This window comes from Pyrgilauda ruficollis, unplaced genomic scaffold (genome assembly GCF_017590135.1).
Source record: "Pyrgilauda ruficollis isolate IOZ18807 unplaced genomic scaffold, ASM1759013v1 scaffold118, whole genome shotgun sequence".
Lineage (NCBI taxonomy): Eukaryota > Metazoa > Chordata > Aves > Passeriformes > Passeridae > Pyrgilauda > Pyrgilauda ruficollis.
The window spans coordinates 1233803-1256562 of NW_024510099.1; the positions used below are offsets into that span (position 1 = coordinate 1233803).

The 22760-nt window shown below is 39.9% G+C and overlaps 1 protein-coding gene across 1 annotated transcript; it reads left to right on the top strand.

Moving 5' to 3' along the window:
• The first annotated feature begins 1236 nt into the window (after positions 1-1236).
• CCDC34 (coiled-coil domain containing 34) lies at positions 1237-19662 on the top strand. Its single transcript, XM_041485195.1, has 6 exons — positions 1237-1465; positions 4689-4821; positions 7049-7156; positions 17131-17289; positions 17745-17886; positions 19093-19662. The coding sequence occupies exons 1-6, from the start codon at positions 1290-1292 to the stop codon at positions 19305-19307; spliced, it is 933 nt and encodes a 310-aa protein (XP_041341129.1). The 5' UTR covers positions 1237-1289; the 3' UTR covers positions 19308-19662.
• The last annotated feature ends 3098 nt before the right edge of the window (positions 19663-22760 follow it).

Below are 22760 nucleotides of genomic sequence, written 5' to 3' on the forward strand. Positions count from 1 at the left end.
CTTTTTAGGACTGTTAATGATGGCGTTGAGATGTCTCCTCCCTCAGAGCACTCATTTTTGGTGGTGTCTAGGTGCACATAATGGCTCTATAGATTTGATGACCTTTTTGTATCCCTCAGCTACTGAAATTCAATTGTTATGGCAAGTCAATTGCTTGAGATGTCACAATTGATTTTCCTGATTAAGAGAAGCATTTCTAATACTGTTTCCCATTTTTCAACTTGCCTATCCAATTACATTTCTTGTTAAACTCACCTGAAGAATCTCCAGAAGAACAGTTAATACAGCAGCCAAATTTACACTAATTTTCAAACTTCTGTATCTCATGTTAATATCAGTAATGCTTCTGCTTAGTCAGCCACAGCAAAATCACTCAAAGTTTTATAAAAATTTACCAACTGCTGATCAGCAGTTATCTCCTTGGTTGATGAAATTTGAAGGAAATGAATCAAAGCTTTGGTTGTGCAAATGTTTGTTCCTGATCCTGCTTAAAATTTGGCTAAAGTCGGGGGGGGGGGGCAAGGGGGGCCCAGCATAAGCAATGAAGGGGACTGTGTTCCTGGGATTTGGAACCCAAATAGAAGGCTGACAAAGAATGCAGTGGCAAACACGGATAGAAATATCTATATAGATAGATAATCTGACCTATTTATTACAGATAGTTGTAGACTCAGTGGAAAATTAACTGATGGAGAGGGCAATGGACACCGTTTTCCTAGCAGAGGTGTATGAAAACCAAGCTTTAGAACTGTGAATCAGAAACAAGATAGTGAGTAGCGAAATGGGATTTTGCAATTCAGTGCCAGTATAGATTACGAATTTTGACTTGGCTGTTTGAATGTTGAGATGCCTTCTTCTGATGTGTCGGGACTGTCACCTGCAGGTGAGGTTACCGGTTCCCGTTTATCGCACGGGTACTTGTGCAGGAGCGTTAAGGAATAAAGAACTGCCAGCAGTCGCTATAGATCAGCACAGGCGTGTCAGGGCTCGCCCTGGCGGTGCCTCCGGCAGATCCCAGCGCAGGGAGCCTCGGCTCACCGCTCACCAGCGGGTCAGGGCCGCCGGTCTCACCCGGTCTTTGCCCGGTGTCTGCCCCAGGCCCTGCCCCGGCCGCAGCAGCCCTGGGCACGGCGGACGCGAGGGGCGGCCATGGCAGAGCCGCGGGGGCCGCCGGGAGCGCGGCCGCCCCGCCCCGCCGGGGCCCGGCCCTGCCGGCGCCCGTAACCGGGACCGCCCCTGCCGGGCCCGCCCTTGTCGGTAACCGGTGCCGCTCCCGCCGGGGCCCCGCCATGAGCGGCGGGGCCAGCCGCCGGAGCCCGCCGCTCGCTGAGGGCGAGCTCCCCCCCAGCCCCTCGGAGGGCTCGCCGCTCTCGCTCGCGTCCCGCGGCAGCTCCCCGGGCCGTGAGGAGCCGGAGCAGGAGCGGGCGGAGGCTCCCGGAGGCTCCTGGAGCCCGCCGGGCCATAGGTAACGCCTGCGGCGGGGACCGGGCTCCAGGGGGCTCGGGGCTGCCTTGCACTCGCTTCTCTCCGCCGGAGGCAGAAGATTATTTTACATAAATATAGCCTTGTTTGCAGAGATGAGCGCTTTAAGTGCCTTGGTTGTTCTTGTGTGTTTTTTAAGTATCTTGGACAGTCTAAAAGTGCCGGTGAAGTAAAGGAAGGACAGCAGAGCTTCACGGGGGTGCAGGTTTCCATGGAGAGCAGTGAAGGAACATGCACCATACTGCGCTTTGTTTAAAAGCATTTCTTGAAAAAAGTGCTGAAAGTCCAGGGAAAGAGTGTGCAAGTGTAGCCAGAGGCTTTGGAGTGAAGAGATCAGCTCGTTCATGGTCCCTTCTTTCCGTTCTCCTGTTAGCTCTCTGTGTACTACTTCCCAATGAGCAGTTTTGTTCATGCCCCTTGGAGTTCTGTTGCAGTTTGCTCAAGCTACAGCACATTTTGAGCTTCAGAGGCTGTTGGAAACAGCTCCCAGGTCGGGCCTGTTGCTGCAGTGTTCTCTGGCGGCAGTGGGGTGCAGCTGAAATCAGCCTCTTGTAGGGCCTGAGCTGACAGTCCTGTTAAACCGTGGGCTAAATACACGCTGTGCTGGTGTGGGCACTGCTGCTGTGCCTCACTAAGGGCTCACCTTGTGTTCAAATAGCAGCTTCTGTGTATGGCTGCCAAGATCTCAGAAGTAGAATAGTAAAAGCCGTTTATTATGTAGCCCCCCATGCACTCTGCACATTAACATTGTTGTTGTCCTCTTAAAAGTACACAAGAATTAGCTGGAGGCAGCTGTGCTATGGGAAATGCAATATTTGCAAAAGAAAAAGGGTATTTTTACCCTTTTTAATTTAATTTAAATTAGGCATTTCATGCTTTCATTGTGGATCCAGTGTTATGTTTCTTGTGTCGCCTTAGTGAATATGCAACAAACGAGAATCACTGTTCACTGTTAATCACGCTTGGGTCTAATCCAAATGTCTCTAGTTTGATTTAAGATACTTAGAATTAAATGTGCATGTGAGAATAGGTTATTTGAAGAAGTCTATTACTTTAGTTATTTTGAAAAAGTTCATAGCTGCTAGAATTTCAGAAAATGGTCCTGTGAAATTCAAGAGGTGTGTGGTTTAAAATGCGTGGTTGGTGTGCCAGGAGAGTGTGACTGGTGGCTGGAATGCACACCGAGGAAGACTGGGTTCTGGTGCAATTGGAGAGCTTCAGACACAGTATTGGATAAGTGTTTCTCCTAACAGGTCTTTATACTGAGCTTGTGTTTTCCTCTGTTTAAGCTTCATTTTGTGTTATTTTTTACCCATCTGCAGTAAGTTTTCAATCTATTACTATGAATAATTTTTTTTGACAAGTTGACAGCTTGAATTTCATGAGTACTGATAGAAGAAAAGACATAATAAATACTATTTTTCCTAATTATTCATTTTCCTAGTACTTTTTTCCAGGTTGGTTTAATTTGTCAGTCCTGTTCCACTAGGACTGCAAATCACACAAAGCAAAAGAATGTATTGAGGAAGTATCCCTGCCCAAAATGTCAAATCTGTACAAAGTTATGGGGTTTTTTCCTGAATGTATAATACTTTTGTCCTTTGATGAACTTTCAGAGACTTACTTTCTTAGAAAATGTGTTATTAGGCAATCTTAAGTGGCATCTCTTACTATATGTATGTGTTTAAAAGCTGTCTTTGTTAAAATTTTGGTCTTTATTAATGCTGTAGCGTAAAAGCCCTGGAGTGCAGCAGAATGTGTGGGGCTGTGCTGGGCTGGTGTGTTTGGTCTGTGCTGCTTCTGTCCTTGCATTGTCTGTGTGTCAGGGCATCCCTGTCAGTGCTACTCTGCATTTCACACCATGGAAGTGGGTTTGTCTGGGGAAATAAACCTGCTCCAGGTAGGTTTCAGTGTGAATCAGTTACCCTGACCTGACCAGCCAAGTCCTGTTAGTGCAAACACACATGGGTAAAACAACAGGGAAGAGTAGGACAAAACTGTAACACTGACTTTGTCCCCAAGTGCTTTCTAGCACAGAAATGTGTTCTAAAGATGACTGGGACAGAAAATGTTGTGCAGTTGAGTGTTGGAGTACTGCTGGGTCCTGAACCTGTTGTACTTTTGTATTGATAAAATACAGATGTCGTACATTTAAAAATTTTATTTCTGGAGCGTTAGCATCATATGCTTGTTGGATGCTTCTTCTGTAGCTTAGGTTCAGCAAAGAGAATTCCTCACTAGTGGAGTATATATGTAGGTAGGTATTTCCAGAGCCTGAATGTCCATAAGAAATAGTAAAGTGAAGTCTAGTTCATTGCTTTGTTTTCAAGAAAAACTTCTGTGGCAGATAGAAACAAATCTTTTAAAGAAATCTCTTTACCTGTTTTAAATTTTGCTGACTTGGACCCTAATATACTGTGTTACTTATGAAATAGTACATGTATGGAATATTATAAAAGATATTTGTGACCTGGGGCTAGGATTGCTGCAATATTCATGAGTAAAGAAGTTATGAGTGACTTAGGTAAGAGATCCTATTAAATGTCTAATAGAACCTTGTGTAATACCATCAAGTGTTGTATGCTGGCTGTATTTCTTAAGCACATTTCCTGTGGAAGTGTTTTAAGATGGAAAACTTCCTGGATTGAATAGATGGATTTGTAATGAATGGACTCTTAATGCTGAGGTTGCTTGGTACCATGAATCCACCTGTATAAGGCTTGAACAAAGAAAATAACCTTCTCTGCTTTTGCTTTGCTTTTGCTGAAGACCACTGGCTACAAGGAGCTTCTTGTGACCATGGACAGGATGTTAATGTTAAATCTCTGTTTTTCCTTGGTTTCCATCTGTGAGAAGCAAAGGGACACTTTGATGTTACGGGTGTTCTTTTAGTTTAGTTCCTAAAAGGTAATGTTCAAATCTGTTCCACAGTCTAAATCACTAACAAGGTAGAATTTAGCAAGTAAAATGTAGATTTTACATGAGGGGGGATGGTCAGAGTGTATTATAAATGCCATTTATCCATTAGGGAGATTACTAACTAGAATTTAGCAAGTAAAATGTAGATTGTGAGGGGGATGGTCAGAGTGTATTATAAATGCCATTTATCCATTAGGGAGATTACTAAACAAGTAGAAAACTTATGTCATTGTTGTCACATTATGCCATGAAAGAAAAGTACACTTCATTTCTTTTTTCTAATTCAGGAGGGCTGAACACTCTGAAACAGCAGGGGGGAGAAAAGCGTCACCTTTGAAAGATAACCTTTCACCATGGGAAGAGTGGTTCATTGGCAAAGAGAAGGAGCTGCGTGCCCGCTTGCAGGCTAGAGCTGCAGAGGTGACTACATCCAGCTCTTCTGATTCTAATAGAAGAGAGCAGACACAGGATTTTCTTTTCCCTGGTTGTAGTTGTTTGTTTTTTTTTAGTGCTTTAGGCCTCCATAGAGTTGGTGTTTGTCAGTGCTGGCGTGATTCATATTATGTGCATTTTCTTTTGCTGCATGTTATGCTTCATTGAACTGGTGCTGTATAATATTTTGTTTATCCACCTGTCAGGTCATGGTTCAATATTAGAAGATTAAAACATTTATGTAGTTACTGCCTTGATTTTCATCCTGGGTGCATAGGCCTGCATGTAGGTTGCAGAAGAAGATGGGATGTGTGCTGGTTGTAAGTATGCCAAGCTACACTGTTGGTTCTGAGGAACGATGTTGTTACCTGCTTAGCACATAATTTTACAGCTGTTTGGTGTCCTTTCCAGGAAAGGAATCCCCATTACAGCATTTTTTCCCCCCTTGCAGATGAACAGTTCTTGAGAACCAGGGCTGGGTCACAATTAAGTGAGAGCACCCCTATCTTTTCCTGATTACTCTGTTTGTAGTTGCAGTTGGTTAAATTATACCATTGTTGAACATCAAATGGGAAGTATTGGGTAGTGATTAGAACAATCACATCAAAATTAGATAATTTCTCACTTTAGTTACTGATTAACTACTTGACCTTGAATGTTTTCCTGGCCTTTCTGGGATTATCTGTCAAGTTCTATGTGGGCTCCCTCATGTTGTGTATAAAACACCTACCACTGGAAGGCTCAGGAGCAGAATTTTGCAGGTCAGCAGTACACCAAAGTAGTTTGTTAAACTTGAGGAATATGCATCGATCCTTTAATCCACATCCACCAAACGTTCCATGACTTCCCGTTTGTATTCTGGATTGGTAATGTAAATGTAAGCTGGCAGATGTCTCTCAACTAAGTATTAAGAACAGTCATAGAACAAGCATTGCTTAAGGCCATGTAGAAAATAGTCACACAGTCTGTAACATTTTGAAAACATTAGGTGTTAAACTGCAGCAAGACAGAGCAAAAACCTTATATTTGGGAGAAAAATTATAATCAACATTTTTGTAGGATGCCAGAAGAGAATGAGATATGTGATATTTATACAAAAAAAAATATTGCTCTGTTTGCATTATAAAAGTGTTCTAAACTGATGTCCTGAGAAACAACAGTGAAGTTCCAGATCTTGTGCTGACATTAGTGCCAAGTCTGCCCTGAATGTCAAAAAGGTGGATAAACATTTGGAGTGGAATTAGGTTGGATCTTCTAAGGTGCTTAGAGTGCCACCAGCTTTTACAGGAACCAGAATCCCTGCACTACAGGTGTCTTGGAACTCAAAAGAGATGTTATTTGGGGTAACTTTACCTCAGTGCAGCAACAACTGTATTTTCAAACTGTGTCTGTTTTGTTTGAGCTTTCTGTAAGCTTCTACTGATGTCCTACTAAACTGAAATTCTGTGTCATAAGAAAGGGGTTCTCTCTGAAACTGACTGCAGTGTAGGGACCATAAAATCAGTTTCATGGAAATAATTCCATCTGTATTTGAAGGTATGAATTTTCATTGAAAATTAATACTTTGTGTTAATGTTACCGTTGGAGAAGCTGGACATCTCAAATTGTCTCCTTAGTTATGTTCTTTCTTTATGAACTTCACTGGAGAGATTCAAATGGTTGCATATATACTTTATGTCATGTCAATATACTTAGAAAATTTCTTCTCACCTTCAAATTAAAACTCCTGTTTGAAAATTTGCTAGAATCTGCAATAATTTTGTCTTTAGTAAGCCTTGGGTTAAGCCCTAAAGTTCTAGTAGTTCTGATACTAAAAGTCACAGGTGAATAATATTTCACTTAGCTTTTCATACCATCCACTGTGCAGAGCAATACACAGTGTAAATTTTAAATATTGTAGGAGAGTACTGCTGCAAATTAAGAGTCTGCTGACTGAAAAGGCATTTCAATAAACTGAGGAATGATTTGATGCATTTAATTGCTTCCAAAGTCTAATTAAAATATGTATTTCCAGTTAATATCCTAAAAATTATATATTTCCATTAATTGTATTTCATAGTATTTCTGTGTTGACTGCCTTTCTTCTTCTCCAAAATCTTAGTGAAGGAAAATACACCAAAATCTAATGCTTACATTGCTTTAACTGCAGCACTACTGCCAGCACTGCTGTAAATGGTCACCACAGATTTGAAATGTATACTTTTTTTGTAATTAGGAAATGAGTAAACAGCTTGAGGAAATGAAGCAAAATCAAGAATGGGAACGAAGAAAAAGGATAGCTGAAGAGAAACACAAGGAATGGGTCCTAAAAAAGAGAGAAGAGGTAAATATTGCTTTGACTGGAAATTTTCTAGTACATGGCTTGCTTGAGTAAGCCTGTGTAAAATTTACTCAGTCTGTTTGCCATGTTTTCAGTTAGCTTAGTAAATGGCTGCTTTAATTGAAAATTATAAAAACATGCCAAAGCAGCTAAACATTTTTTCAAGATTGATTTTTTTTTTTTTTTTCCTGTGGGATACAAAGGGATTTGTTTTCTGAGTAGTCACATAATTGACAACGAGTGTACATCTTGTGCAGTAGCCTTCTGCTGATGACAGCAGGGGCCTTGGTCTTCAGTGCACCCAGAATTCCCAGGTTCAGTGCCCAAACATTTTTTGGGTAAGTGTACATCTTGACTGTGTGCAATGTTTTGTACACCAGGCAGAGCCAGAAGAAGGATTTAGTTAAATACCACCACGGTTAGGAAGGAGTATTTACCACAGGATGTGGTTTAGTGGGGGTAACTGAGGTGTGGGGCAGATTGAAGGAACTGTCAGTAGACACAGTTAGCAATTGGGAATTCCTTCAGCCAGTAAGGAATTTCTGGGTGGGATTAAAAGGCTTTTGAGTTCTCTTGAGGGAGTGCCTGAGTCCAGGGTGAGAAACAGCCAGAGTGCTGATCTCAGTGGGGCTGTGTGACAGCTGTGTCACAGCTGGTGAGCACGTGCCCTGGCTGGCAGCAGTGGGAGCCCAGGGCGTGTTTCGTGTGTCTGCAGCAATACCAGCTGCTCACTGCATTCACTTCTGCTTCTGAGCAAAAGCAGATGAAAATTCACCCAAAATATCGCAACAGCACTAGCTGGGTGGGATAGGCAGGCCTCCTACATTTGTTTTCATGGTTTTAGAGCTCCTTCAGATTCAGCCTAGATGCAGTAGAATAACATATATTTGGATCTAACCTAATTAATCTCAGTCTTAATGCTGGTTGGATAATTGGCAGAAACCTTCTGCAGAACCTATCCTACTCTATTAATTTCTTATGATTTATATTACTTATTAAAGTACACAGGTAAAAGTAGATTTATTTTTCAGCTTATACAATTCTATTTTCCTCTTCCAAAATGAAATTTAAATGAAAATTAAATTCTGTGTGTCTGTAACTATTCACTGGCTTGAAGGAGTTGGTCTGCCTCTTGAAATAGTTCAAAACCAGAAGTTTTCCTTCTGTTTCCTCCTCCTACCACCTCCTTCAGCTTCCATAAATTTCTACTTATTTGGGTTTTCCTTGGAACTTTGTGGATTTAGTGGTTAACAACTTATATTCTGTTGTCAGTGGGATTAGGAGGTCAGTTTTATGGTAATTGCACCAGCCCAGAGGACAGGAGAAAAAACATGCTTGTGTCTGGACTTTATCAAATTATGTTTTGAATGCATAGGATCATCCTTAGAGCAAGTTTTTAGAAAAAAGTAAGCTGATTTTTATTTAAATCAGATGATTCATTGGCTAGTCTTTCCTATAAACTACACTCAAATCAAGGATAAACTGAATTTAAAAGCTTAGCTGTCCATAGGATATTAACATTTGTGCTGTGTAGACTGTCCCACCTCACGTTTCTGCAAGTTATTTGTGGATTTGGATACAGACTGAAGGACAAATATGTCAGTTCAGTGACTAAGATGTTTAAAGGCGCATCAGGATTTCACCTGTAGCTGAGGTAAGAGTCGTGAGCACTCTTTGATGTCACTTTCTTGGGGAGTGTGTACATATCTCCTGTTTTTAAAAAACTTCATTTCCTCATAGAAGTATCTGAAGATGCTTCTTGGGGCAAAGCTTGCAGTATTTTTCACTGAAATTTGCATTAGGCACTCACCTTTTTGGAGCTCAGTTACTGGTTGTGAGCCGTGTGTGCAGGGAGCAGAAAGTGCTTTATTTAGAAGAGGCAGTGCTTTCAGGGACCTTACCTCTGTAATCCCCACAAGCCTGTGTCCTGTCCCATTGCTCAGTACTGTAGTGATAAAGAAAGGAGGGCACACGTGAGCACACATGAAACTTCTTCCTTCATCTTGAGCATCCAGCACCAGGAGACACTGCTGGAACTGTCTGTGTGCTGGGAATGTGAGAGATGCTTGTGTCAGAATTAAAATGTTTGCATATGCATAAGAGAATTCTGGTTTTCTGTGTGTCAAGCCAGTATTCTTGCATGGCAGTTATAGTTGTGATGCTCTCTTTAACTGTTAAATATAGTCCTTTAGGGTGAGGTTAGGAAGCAAAGCTTAAACACTGTTTTTGTTCACTGCTGTTTTTTTAAAATTATTTAATATAAAGTTAAAAATATATGCTGTTGTGGTTTTTTTATGCTTCTAATTATTTTGCAGAAACTATTTTTGAAAGTAAAGGAATCCTAGCTATTTAGTGTTCCTCTGTGTAAATACTTTTGTGGTTCTTAAAGGTGGTAAATGAACTAGAAGTAATATTTTGAAATAGGAGCTATCAAAGAACATTGAAGCCATGAAATATGTTTATAGAAATATTTGTTCATGGCAACATTTTTCAGCTCACTAGGAATTAAAAGCTTAATAAAACCAGTTTTTAGGCACTATCTTGGACCTGATAATGCCTTTACAATTTTCAGTTAGATACTGGATCCCTCCTGGACAAAAATAGTCTTACTTTCTCTCCCTCTTAAAGTTGAGCCATTTGTGGGCAAACAGTAAATTGTCTGTTGACTTTTTGGCAAGTATCAATTGAAATATTTTAACTCTAAAATAATGGTAAGCATGCTTTTGATTCCAGAAGAAAAATGAACATAACATGATTTTTTGTGTAAGTAAAATGTTTATTTCTGAGTTACTGTTAGCTTTAGTGATAAAATGAAGTGGCTATGGTTGTAAGTGCTGAGCAATTAAGTTTGGTGTTGAGTTCCTGTTTTATGTGAATTTGTGTTGTGAAGTCTGTTTCATTCCTATCATCAGCTGTGGGACTGAACACTTTAGGAAGGTAATTTCGGTAAGGTACCTGTAATTGTGGAATTGCAGATTTCAAATCAAAGTATGAAAAGCTTTTGAGAAATGCATTGTGAATGCATAAACTGTGAAGAGCCTGTAAACTGCCATGACAGTTTAATTCTTTATCATTGTCATCACAGTCAGAACCTCTTAGGAATTATTGCTGAATAAAATACTAGGATTAAAGCTCAGACCTGATGACAACAGCTTTTTGATTGCATATTAAAAAAAATCAGCTCTGATGCAGTGCACTCTACCTTGTACAGTCTAATATGGTATCTTGAAATCACACTTAATCCACCTTTACTGGCTCTGCAAAGCTGCTGCATTTTTACAATGTCAGTAGAGCATGAACTTAGAAATACCTGGAGTACCCAATTCGTATATATACGTGAGTGTACATATAAGTATTTATATTATTATGGTTGTGGGTTAGCCCCAGGAGGCAGCTGAGACTCCCCTTGCTCCCCCAGCTTTTCTTGCTGAGCAGGATGGTCTGGGATTTCCCTTGGGCTGGGGGCTGTCAGTTCTGGCTGTGCCCCCTCCCAGCTCCTCGTGCACCCCCAGACTGTGCCCTGCTGGCATGGGGTGAGAGGCAGAAAAGATCTTGAAGCTTTATCAGCACTGCTTAGTGATAACTTGTTATCACAAACAATATTTTGTTCTCAAACCCAAGCATAGCAGAGCAGGAGCTGCTGTGAAGAAAATTAACTCCATCCAAACCAAAACCCAGTACATGTGTTGTGCATGTGTTTGCAACAGTGACAGAAATCCCCAAAGAGGAATGCTTGCATTCCAAAATAACTGCAGTTCTGAAACTCATTTTGTTAACATCCCTGTATTTAATGTTTGCATGTAATTTTTGTCCTGTAATAATGTGATACCTAGCAAAGTTGTAACAGCACAAGTAGTGAAGTTAGAATTTTCCATTAGAAAAACCCATTATTCTAATGCCAATCTAAAATTGACTGTAGCATTTCTAATACTTTCTGCATTGTTGAATAGAGAATCAGGCAACAAATTTTTTTTCTATAAAAGTAAATATTACCAAGCAGGCATTAAAGATAGAATTTGGATGTTCAACAGTTTTTATTGTTCTGTATTTTTCAATAAGTCCCCTTTACTTAGTGAAAAATAGAATTTGTAATGGAAACTAGGTACAGGATGGAAAAGTTCTGTTGGAATGTTTTTTCATGGAAAATTTTGTTCTTTCCATTTACTGTGCTGTTGGCTGATAGCCTTTATGAGAAGCAAAAAGCATTAAGGAGCATATGAAAGCCTAGAACCAACACAGTGTGCAGTAATAAATGACAGTGTTCTTGGAGCAGACTTCCCTTTTTGGTGTGCTGGTTCCTCCAGAAGAGACACCTAGGTGCCAACTCTTACACCAAAGGCTTTTTGTTTAATGTCTCTTTTATCTCAGCATGGTTAATACGGAGCACAGATTGTTCCACAGCTTGAGCATGACTTTCAAGTTCAAAAGCTGTGCTTGCTCATGCTCTCTGTCTTTCATCCAATGGGTTGTTAATGATTTTGTGAGGAAGGTAGCACGCCCACAGAAGGGGTGGAGAATCCTGTCATGCCAGCCTGCAGCTTGGGGACATGTTAATTGGAATCTCCTCTGGCAGAAAGGTGATGAAATCCAGATCTTCCCTGTCTAGGTTAATATTCTCACAGCTGAACTGTTGTGGAGTCAAACACTGGTTGCTAATGGAGAGCCTAATGTACTATGTTTTTTGCTGACAGTTTAGACTTGAAAGAGATGCTAAGATGTCCACTTCTTTAAGACTGAACCCCTTCAAGAAGTGTTTTTGTGAGGGAAGCTGCTAGTAGAAATGCTTTGCAGTCATGAGAACCAACTGCATTTAAGAATTAAAATTTTGTTTATGTACCTAAGTCTGTCTTTACATATCTAAATTTTTTTTTTTCTGAGTCTAGGCTTAATTTCTTAAGGGTTTTTTTTTTTGTTTTTTTTTTTTTTTTTTTTCATATTGTGGGTCTTTTGCTCTCTGGACCTGAAAAGTCTTTACGCAGAATTTTTCTGTGGTGTCATGCATGACCAATGCCATGGTTATAATTTTAGGTTGTACCTGAATCTTAATCTCCTTTAGATTGCTGTAAGTAGAATGAACTAATTTCTCATGTTGAGTGTTAGAATGAGTTTTAGACAGTGTTTTGGAAGAGGAATTCAGTGTGACAGGTGAATATGAGTGCTCAATTATTTCAGCAGCATTCATGGAGTCCACATTTTTCTGAAGATCCCAGGAGTGTTCCAGGAACAGGTACACAAGTACACTTTGTGCTTGTCACATGCATTGAGTCCCCACGTGAAATGAACACAGTTTGGGAGAAAGATGCAGTAATTCTCCAGTTCCTATACTGCACTGGGGTCTGCCCTGACTCTGTGAACTTGAGCAGTAAATTGGTATAACCCAGCTTGTCAAGAGCCATCTGCAGCTCAGGCTGTTGCTGATCTCCCTTTGTAGCCTCTTCTTGTTTTCACATGGAAATTCTAGAGAGATTAGAGAAGTATTCATGTGGGCTAGGCCTGGTCATTGAGTTGTGTTACGGGGCAAAGTTGAAAAGATAATTACAGCTGTTTAAATGTCCCTGATTTCCAAGACTGCCAGAAGTAGTTAATGTCTACAATTATTATGAGGATAAACAAGTAAATTAGGATGTGTGTTCTGATCTTGGCAGTGTTGGCTTTTTCCTGTATTTTGCCATCAGTCAGCATTAACTGATGCTAGAATATGCTAGCTAAGATGTCAGCAAACAGCTGTGAAGTAGAACACTTACCTGTGAAAAGAAACATGTCACATTCTGCAGATGATAAGATGGAAAGGATTGTTTTGAGAAGTATCTTAAAAATATCAATCACATCATTAGTTTCTGGAAATACTTCCACTCAGGGACAGTGTACACAGAAAATGCAGAACAGAAAGCTCCTCTGCACTTTGCACATTCCAGCCTCTCGATTGCTCAGTGATGTGAAAATACAGAAATACATATTCTAGCAGTTTTCTTCCCTCTGGATATAGTGCCTCTGTTTCAAAAGCAGTTAGGATTTTTTTTTCCCTGCATGGAAAATTATTTACTGTTCTTACCTTCTGTCAGGACACTACTTCAAATCTTTAAATCCTTTGACCATTCACTGTATCTGTGTAGGTCTGATTTTTCTGGAGAAGATAAATGCTGTGGACAGAGTCACCATCACAGCTTTGTGGGACAGGTGATTTCTGTGGGGTGGGGGATTTCCAGGGAGTCACCCAAGCCAGGCTTCATTGCGTTCTGAGACCTGATAGAATCACAGCGCAGAGCACTGAACCTTCAGAGTGGATTTGTATCCTTTCTCCTTGATCATGTGCTTGGCCAGGGTGGCAGGAGAACAAGCCTTTCTTGCAGTGAGTAATTGAATGTTTTACAATCAATACCTTAATTTAGGTAATACCCACAACCATGTAGCAGTATATGTAAATTTACTGGGGTTTAGTGAATAGATTGTGACTGTTTTGAACACAAGATCAAAGAGAATTTTTAAAACCCAATCTAAAAAACACCAAGCATAAGCAAGAAATTTCTTCCTTCACATATACGTGGAAGGAAAGGAAAAGAAGGAATGGCATGGACATTAATATGCACATTCATAGCATTTTTGATAGACTTTTATAATGAGGATGGGAAAAAAGCTGGGATGGTCAGGGTGACAGAAGCTTGACATGGAACAGGTTACTAAAGCTGGGGGTGTGGTCTGCATTAAATTTATGAAGGAAAATCTATTCTGATTGTGAGAGAAAGAGGAAGCATTTCTGGTTTGTCTGCAGAAAAATTTCTAGGCAGTGTAAAATGTAATTCTGCAGGGAGTCCCCCTGTCTTAGGGATGTCTCACTGGAAGTAAAACTTAGCAATAGTTGTGTGGTAGTGTGTGTGGCACACACACTCTTTCATGGTACTGTGTGTGGCATGTTATTGTTTCCATAGGACCTAATTTAACTTTGAGTCAGCCTAGAGAGTAGCTAGACTCATCTGAGTATTGTGATTTAAAACAGATAAGTTAAGAAGCTTCCCTGCCTTGCTTTTATAGTGTTTAGAGAGATTTTTCGGCTACTTTCTGCTTGTAATGGTTTTCCATTATGGAACCATTCCCCTAGGTATAGAAGTACCCCTTTTTTTTCAGTTTTTTCCTACATTTCTTTTCATGTGTTTTATACAATAAACCCTTAGCTAAAGGCTGTAGTTTTGGATGATCCTTAATTTTGTAACTTACTTTCACGTACACTAGAGGTAAGTCAGCAAAAAACAAAATGTGCAAAATCTTTGTAAGCCACCTTCTCCCATAGTTTAACTCACTGATTTCACAGATATCTCTCATCTACATTAATGCTTTTTATGTGCCCCAGACAACCATTGTTTCAGAACTGGAGTTGTTGATGCATTTGGGGAGTATTTAATGATTAAGAGACAGAGAAACAGCTCTGAATAAAAGAGATTGAGATGAATTGTAGATGAAGAATGAGGGAAAGCCTAGACAGTTGGTTATTTGTTTTTTTTCAGAAAGGTGATGTTTGAATAATTTGCCAAAAATACTTTTTTTTTTTCACCATTTTAAAATATGGAAGTGTTTGTTTCATGTTAAGAATGACCTTGTTTCCATGCTTCATTGGCATAAAAACATTCAGCATCTCAACTATTTTTTTACTTCCCAGATGAAATGTATTTTTTCACTAGTCTTTGGTTGTAAACAGTTTTACCACATGTACAGGCCTCACTGTTGTGCAGTCATTTTAATAAGACCAATCGCTTTATAATTCTCTGTAGTTTTACATTCCAGAATATGCATTGTAGACAGTTGGTTATTTGTTTTTTTTCAGGAAGGAATTGGAATGTATTAATATTTGACCATTTTCCCTATGCTACGAAACAGATTAAGCTGATATTTGCTAGAATGTGTTAGAAGTGAAATGGAAAACACCCCACCGAACAAGAAAAAAATTTACATTCCAGAATATGCATTGTAATTGGAATGTATTAATATTTGACCATTTTCCCTATGCTACGAAACAGATTAAGCTGATATTTGCTAGAATGTATTAGAAGTGAAATGGAAAAAACCCCACCGAACAAGGAAAAAATGAAGGAGAAAATCGAGCTAAAAAGCTAGTGGCAATTGTTTTGTGAAATTGTGTCCACAAAGAAGTCTTCATTTTCAAATAAGAATATTTGACAAGAGTATGCCAGAGCAGTACTACTGAAAGTATCCTTATCATTTTAGGTGAAGCAACATCCCCCTTGGAGATGATGGCAGATGGAGCTACCAAAGCCTAGCTTGTAACAGGGGGTGGGTGGGGGGCAATGCCACAGTGCCTGGTACAGCTGCTGGTGGTGAAGCTGCAGTCATGCTCCTGGTGCTGGCAAGCAGAGCAGGACACAAACTCCAGTGGTTCTGTGAGCTGGCTTCTGTCCTGGCAGCTAAATCTGCTGCTATATAAGCTGAGCTTTTTATTCTCAGTGCTGCTTTGTTGCATTGCTGGTGGTTTTGGTGTGGGGGCACAAACACTGGGGCCAGCAGGTTTAGACCATCCTGTTCAGACCAGGCTGAGGGAATTGTGCTGCTCCCCAGCTGCAGTCTTATGGCTTCTGCATCATTATGCATAATTGAAGTTTCCATAAATGCAGTAACCCTGGGAAAAGGGTGGGGGAGAGCTCTAGATTTCTGCCTTTTTGTTCTTTTAATGGGAAAAATGGTAATAGATAATGGTGGAATGGGAATATATTTCTGGTTTTCTTGAGAATGTGTTTTTCCCATATTTTATTTATTTATTATAGTTTGCAGCTGTAGTTCTAGGCATTCATATCCATACTGCCAACTGTAATAATTCTGAGTCAGTATGAGTTTCTGCTGAGGTACATATCTCCTTTGTTCAAGAGCACTGTGCAGGGAAGTGTATAAGTAGATTTCTTAAAAGAAAAACAACATACTTTTTCAACAGCTCTTTTCTATTAAGGGGAAACTGGTCTTTAGTCTTGTGCCTCTCTTCCAAGTCATGTGCGCAGCTTGTCTGGTAGATTTTTGCTTCTGCACATATATGCAGCTGCTTCAGAGCTAAGTGAGTTAAGCAGAACTGGAATCAATCAGTAGATTCCAGACACTTCATCAGGGTTACAAGGAACAGAAATGAGAGCTATTGGCACTCTTTAAATGAAAATACCTCCCTCTCCAGATCAAGCAAAGGCCAGTGGATATGTGGTTGTTTGCTTAGAGAAGGATCCTCAGAACACTGTTGTTGGATACACACACACTGAAAAGATGTAGAAGTGAGTGACGCCTCTGGTGTGTTCTGTGTTCCAAGTCATACAGGCAGCAATTTCACTTTACCCTCAAGTTACCATTTTGCCTACCCCAGAATGTGTTTTCTCATTTTCCTTTTCATAATTTGAAGAGGAGAATTGTGTGGATTGATTTATTGAAGTAGTCCCTATGTGAATAAACTAAAGGGTATAAAATACTTAAGAGAACACCACAAAATATGAACTGTATTTTTATATGAACTTTTTTATTGTTTAATTTATGCTGAACTGTGCTGAACAATTGCATATCTCAGCGACTCTTAGAAAGGGGCAGTTTACCTGACTTGCATTTGGAACTGTAGTTTGCTCTAGATTCACTGACAAGTAAAGCTAACACACCACTGTTGGGAATTGCAACATGTATTTCATTCCCAGAAATATTGAGATATGTCTAAAGTTATTTAAAAAAAATCTCTGAATAAATATAATAGAGCAGTAAAACTGAGGAGATCCGAAAGTAAAATTGTTATCGTCTTTTTTGACAAGTTTGTATGCCTGTCATGCCTGGAATCTAGCAATGCATAGGTTCTGATTTCAAAAAGCTTATAGCATCATATATTTTTTCATGTTTATGATAATTTCTTTTGTAATTGTGTAATAAAATGTTCTGTATTCCTCAAAAGAATTGCTCATTGAAATATACTAAAAAATTTCTATTCTGTTTCTTTGATGTGTTTCACATAGGAAAGAAGAGAAAGGAAACGAAAACTGAGCAAAGAAATGGCAGAAAAAGCCACAAGGGAACTAGAAAAAATGCAGTTAAAAGAAAAGGCTGACGTAAAGTATAAAGAGTGGTTAGAGAAGAAGAGAGCTGAAGAGGCAGAAAAGAAGAAAAAAGAGAAGGTGTTAATGAACTGATCATTTATTTGGATGGAGTTACTTACTCTGCAACTTATTGCAGATTCAGATTTGATATATTCAGATCTGGCATTGAATGTATGGACATCAAATGGCAGTGTTGTACATGAAGAAAAATCTTTCAGGAGTTACAATGTTAGTGCATTAAAGGCACTGTGGTATGGTCAGCAAAGTAAGATGCATATTAGTGCATTTTTGTTAATAGCCTTTGATATTTTTTTCAGGGAAACACTGGAGTAACATGGAGGTTGGGTGTTGGTTTTTTTTTTTTCAGTCTGAAACCAAAAAATGCATATTTTCCATTGTTAGGAAAAGATGCTTGTATTTGAAGAAATACTTGAATTGTATTCAGCAGTCTGGAAATGGGCAAAAAATTATTTACTGTTTTGTGTATATTGTACAGGACTTTGTCTAGGAGTATCTTTTTTTTTTATTTCTAGGAAAAAGAAAAAGAACGGGAGGCTGAGCAACAGGAGAAGAGAATAAGATCAGAGAAAATCTTTAAGGAATGGCTGCAAAATGCTAGAAATAAACCACAACCTGCTTTAAATGGTTACGGTTTCCCACATGGGAGGTCTACAGGTTTGTATGTACAGTACAAATATGAAGTGACTTGGGTTTGTGGTTCCTTCCTTCCAGTATTTTAGTGTAAAATGAAGGTTGTTTAAGACACTCATCTAATACCTAGTATTGGCACATAGGAATGGTTACTTATGCTATGCTATAAGTCAGGGAAACAGATTGAGACCTTTTGTGTCTTTGCTATTTATTTATTTATTTATTTATTGGGAGGAAAATGACATCATTTGAGATAATTATGTGGCATACCAAAGGATGATTTTATCTGATTTTTCTTACCAGGCATGGGAATCACTAGAGCAAAGTACTGGGTCCTGTGAAGCAAATTATTTATGTCATTGTCAAGTTAGTTTTTGTGTTACAGAAGGTGTGTGTCAGCACATCTGAATCCCCCTTAGAAAAGAGGTGGGGTTTTGAGACACACAAGAACAATTAGAAGCTGACAGAAGTCCTATCTGAAAAGGGAGACAGGGGCATCAACCTGTGTTCTGAGCTAAAATTTCCTTTCTGTTTTGCTTTTCACCTGCATTACACCTCCTTGGCTTCTGTAATCCTGTTCCATTTTTGTTTGAAAACATCTTATTTTTCTGTGCAACTAAAATAACTGCTTCTATTTGACTTTGCAACAGAAATAGTTTTGAGACCAAAATTCTGATCTCTGAACGTTTAAGAGATGGGGATCTCTGAATGTTTAAGAGACAGGTATAAAGACAGGTGAACAACCTTTACTCTTCTGCTTACATTTATTTGTAAATAGTTATATACCTTGTCTTCCTGTTTTGGTTGGACCTGCATTACATACTGACAGCTGCAGTCATTTATTTAAATGATTTTTGAAATATATTTGTATACTCACTTGTGTCATTCAGTATAGTGTATTACAGACTTTGAAGTGTATGCATTATGTGGTTGGGTAAAACAAAGTAGCCAATTTGTAGACTTTGACAGATTTTAAAAACACAAAGAACTGAGCATTCAACCTGCTTATTATTTAAGTAGAGGTGAAGAATATACCAGTTACTGTTTAAAAAACAAAAAGGTAGAATGGTTATTGTTTTGGATCGCTTTAATTATGTGATGTGCCTGTGCTTCCTTTATCTGAAGATGTTGTATTTTATTTAGTCCAGATAATTATTATCACTTCTTGCATTGGCAAGCTTGTATTGTAAATATTCCTTCTCAGTTATGTGTATTTTCTAAATGTTTCAGGGAGTGCTGATAGAAATTTGTATCCAGCTCCAGCATATTGTAACCCCATTCCCTGGAAGCCGGTACATGTGCCTCTCCCAAAGGAAGACAGAGTTCTCACCATGAAGAAGAGTCAGAGACCTGTATCTTGTCAGCCACATGCAGCTTTACCAGTGGTGTTTTCTAAGCCCAGGAGTAACCCTTGTACTGGATCCCTGTGCAGAAAGAAGTTATAGTCCAGAAAAAATGTCCTTACAATCTTGACCAAATCGGACCATAAATGTGACCATCTGTGTAGTTACATGTCCAGTGCAGATTGCTTTGTGTCTTTTTTTTTTTTTCCATTTTTGTAAGCAGGTTTTGTGTTTACTGCTAGTTGACCAATCAGGCTTTTAATGTTTTTTTATATATTGCATTTTAGTTTAAAAAAAAAGATTAATTGTAATGGGACTGTACCTCGATGCCAATAAAATGCACGGGCTTGTTTCTTCCTTTCCTTTCTTGTTGTTAAAGGAGTTCTTTTGTATATGTAATTATTCTTTTGGGCAACAGTATTAACTAGGTTATTTTAAAGATAAATTTAATTTGTAACAAATTGTTTTGTTTTAATTTTTTAAAACAGTTCTTGGCTTAATGCAGAAGGAATTGGCATGCCTCAGTTCCAGGGTTACCATGTCACTGTGATTACAGAGATACAGTGGGATAGCTGGAGTGCTGCCAGGAATGGATGCGGGCTCTTTAGGGAAGCACAGGCTCTTTGCTGGCCCTGATGTACAAACCAGGGAGAGCTGGTCAGGGGTGTGAGGTTTGGTGCCAGTGATGACAGTCTGTGGGATTTGGTAGGGTGCACCTGAGGGTGCTGAGGAAGTGGCACATGCCACTGTAAGGATACTCTCTGTGATCTTTGAGGGGCCTGGTGATGAGGGGAGGTTCCTGAGAGCTAGGAGGAAGCGAGTGTCCAGCCAGCCTTCAGGAGGGGGTGTGTGCAGGAGTGCAGGCCAGCAGTCAGCCTCTCCTCAGTCACCTGGACAGCTGATGGATGTGGCCAGTGCAGCCAGCAGCCTCCTGGGCTGCAGAGGAAGAGTCTGTCCCCTGTACTGTAACTGTGAGACCACACTTGGAGTGCTGGGCCCGTTCCTGGGCAGGAATGTGCCAGGAAAAGACTGACACTGATGTTCTGGAGCAAGCTCAGTGAAGGGCCACAAAGGTAATGAAAGGATTGCAGCACCTGACAGACAGAAGCTGAGAGAGCTGTGACTGTTCAGCATGAAGGAGAGAAGGTCCAGTAACATCTGAGCAATCCCGTAAATCCCTGACGGCTGGAGAGAGAGAGCAGACTCTCCTCAGTAGTGCCCAGCGAGAGGAGAAGAGGCGGGGAGTGGAAATCAAAATACAGGAAATTCCATTTAAACATGGGACAAAAATGTTAACAGGAAGAGTCATCAAATGCTGGAAAAAATTGGCCAGTGGTGTTGTGGAGTTTCCATTCTTGGACATACTCAAAACCTGACTGGACATAGCCCTGAGAAAACTTCTCCACTTGGCCCTCTATTGAACAATAGAGTTGGACTAGACCATTTCTAGAGATGCATTCCAATCTCAACAATTCTGTTATTAATGGTGAAAAGGAAAAAGCAGAAATAAAAAAATACTTATTTTTCCTGTTGTAGTTGTATCACTTTGAGAAATGCCTTGTTATCCTTAAAAAGTTACAGTATTAAAAAGTATATTGCACGTTATAAAACTTATGTGGTAAGAAAACACACTAAGTCACATTCTGGAATGTAAGAGTTCTGTTGATCTAGTTCTGGGCTTAATATTATGTTTTAATTTCTTCCTAGCAAGTGGTAAAAAATACTAAACTATCTCATGTCAAGTTTATACCTCATAGAATACTTATACCATTACTTTGGGTGAATCAGTTTATACAATATGCCTGTGTCTGTTCTTTCTAGATAATGGAAAATGCTAACAAGACTGCAACACCTTACAGTTGCACTGATAGATTATTTGGTTTGTGTTTGCATTCAGACTTACACAAAGTCTTAATTTTACTGTATGCATTTAGGATAAGTCTGACATCTGTAAAATACATGAAACATCAAACTGTGTTTCTGGTAAGTAGAAGCGCACAGAATACTGCACATTGTCTTCAGGATGTAGAACTCTGTGTCCATCTTTTTCTAGAGTTAAGTTGTAGGCACACAGCTGGTGGTGATTGGGAGTGGGGCTGGTCCCTAATTGATCCCTAATTGGCTCCAGCTGTGCAGCACAGGTGAATGCTATTGAAGGTGAGGAGCCATGGAGTGCCCAGGGGTGCTGCCCAATCCCACAGGGAGCAGAGGGCACACAGCTGCACTGCATCAACAGCAGGGCACAAAAGGGGAGCTGATGACTAAAGCCTCCTTGGGTGTCGTTGTGGCTCTGCCTTTGCTCTGATATTAGGTGAGCTGCGTGAAGTTTGTGAATGTTTAAGATAAAGGGACAGTATTTGAGTGTAATGCGAATGATTCACTTTGGATTAGCTTACAGAGATTTCTTGGGATTCTGATTTAGTTGAAGGGTCATATGCTATTTTAGTGTTTTCTCCAACAGATTCTCTGAATGTGACCACCAGTAAGGTGTGTTGACATAATTATCTGAGCGTATGTTGATGGCTTTGTATTTCTTTTTGGATTTATTTGCTTGTAGTGAAATAAAATGAACTAGTGGGCTTAGAACCCTTAAAATAGAATGAGGCCCTTGCTATAGCTTATCCATACTATTGCAAAGACAGTTCTGTCCTAAATAAATTACAGCAAAAGGTTAAGGCAAGATAGCTGCTGAATGCACATATTGGCCCAAGTTCAATCCACATAATGGTTTTGCTAAAGAAGAGAAATAACGTTGGGATTTTTTCTAACAAGATATCAACTATGCAATAACATGGGCTGGCCTTGTAGCATAATTTCAGATTGTGTGCCACAGAAGGCTATAATTTTAAGCTGTTGTGGCAAATAATTTACACCATTACTTCTCAGATGTTAGAAGATAAAATCATGACACTAGAGCAACTGGTTTAAAGGGTTGATCAAGATATCAACTATGCAATAACATGGGCTGGCCTTGTAGCATAATTTCAGATTTTGTGCCACAAAACAGCAATGGTTTGATTTTCCCTGATCAGAAGGGATTTCTCTCTCTGTTAGGTTATCTGTGCCAGGCTGGGCACAGCTCACAGTGCACTGAGGGAGGCAGTGGCAGATCTGTAGGATGTGTGGGGGTCTGGCTGAGCTGGAGTTGATTTCCCCACAGCAATTCTCACAGTGCTGTGCTTTGCATTGCTGGCTACAAAGGTGTTGATAACAAAACTGCGAAACCATTTGCATGCCAGATGCAGGAAACAAAGATGAAAGGTGGATGGATGGCAGGTGAGGCTGCAGCTGTGACTGGGCACAGTATGATGCCTCTGCTGCATCAATATCAAAGTTTATGCACTCAATATCAAAGTTTATGCAGTCTTGCACTGGGAAAAGGGAGTTACTGTGCCTGCCCAGCACTTTCTGCTCTGCCACTCTGTGTAAGTACCATTTGTCAGAGGTGTCCCAAGCCAAATGTGCGTGCCAACAGCTTGTGGTGCCCTCAGCAGCAGAATCTGGGCAGGGGTGTTTATAGAGCTAAGTGCCAAAGCTGCTGCACTGATCCACGGG

Excerpts from the sequence above, each read along its gene's own strand:
- CCDC34 (XM_041485195.1), top strand. The coding sequence starts at position 1,290 with ATGAGCGGCGGGGCCAGCCGCCGGAGCCCGCCGCTCGCTGAGGGCGAG. Across the intron at positions 4,822-7,048 it reads TGCAGGCTAGAGCTGCAGAG|GAAATGAGTAAACAGCTTGA; the intron begins GTGACTACATCC and ends TTTTGTAATTAG. Across the intron at positions 7,157-17,130 it reads TCCTAAAAAAGAGAGAAGAG|GAAAGAAGAGAAAGGAAACG; the intron begins GTAAATATTGCT and ends TGTTTCACATAG.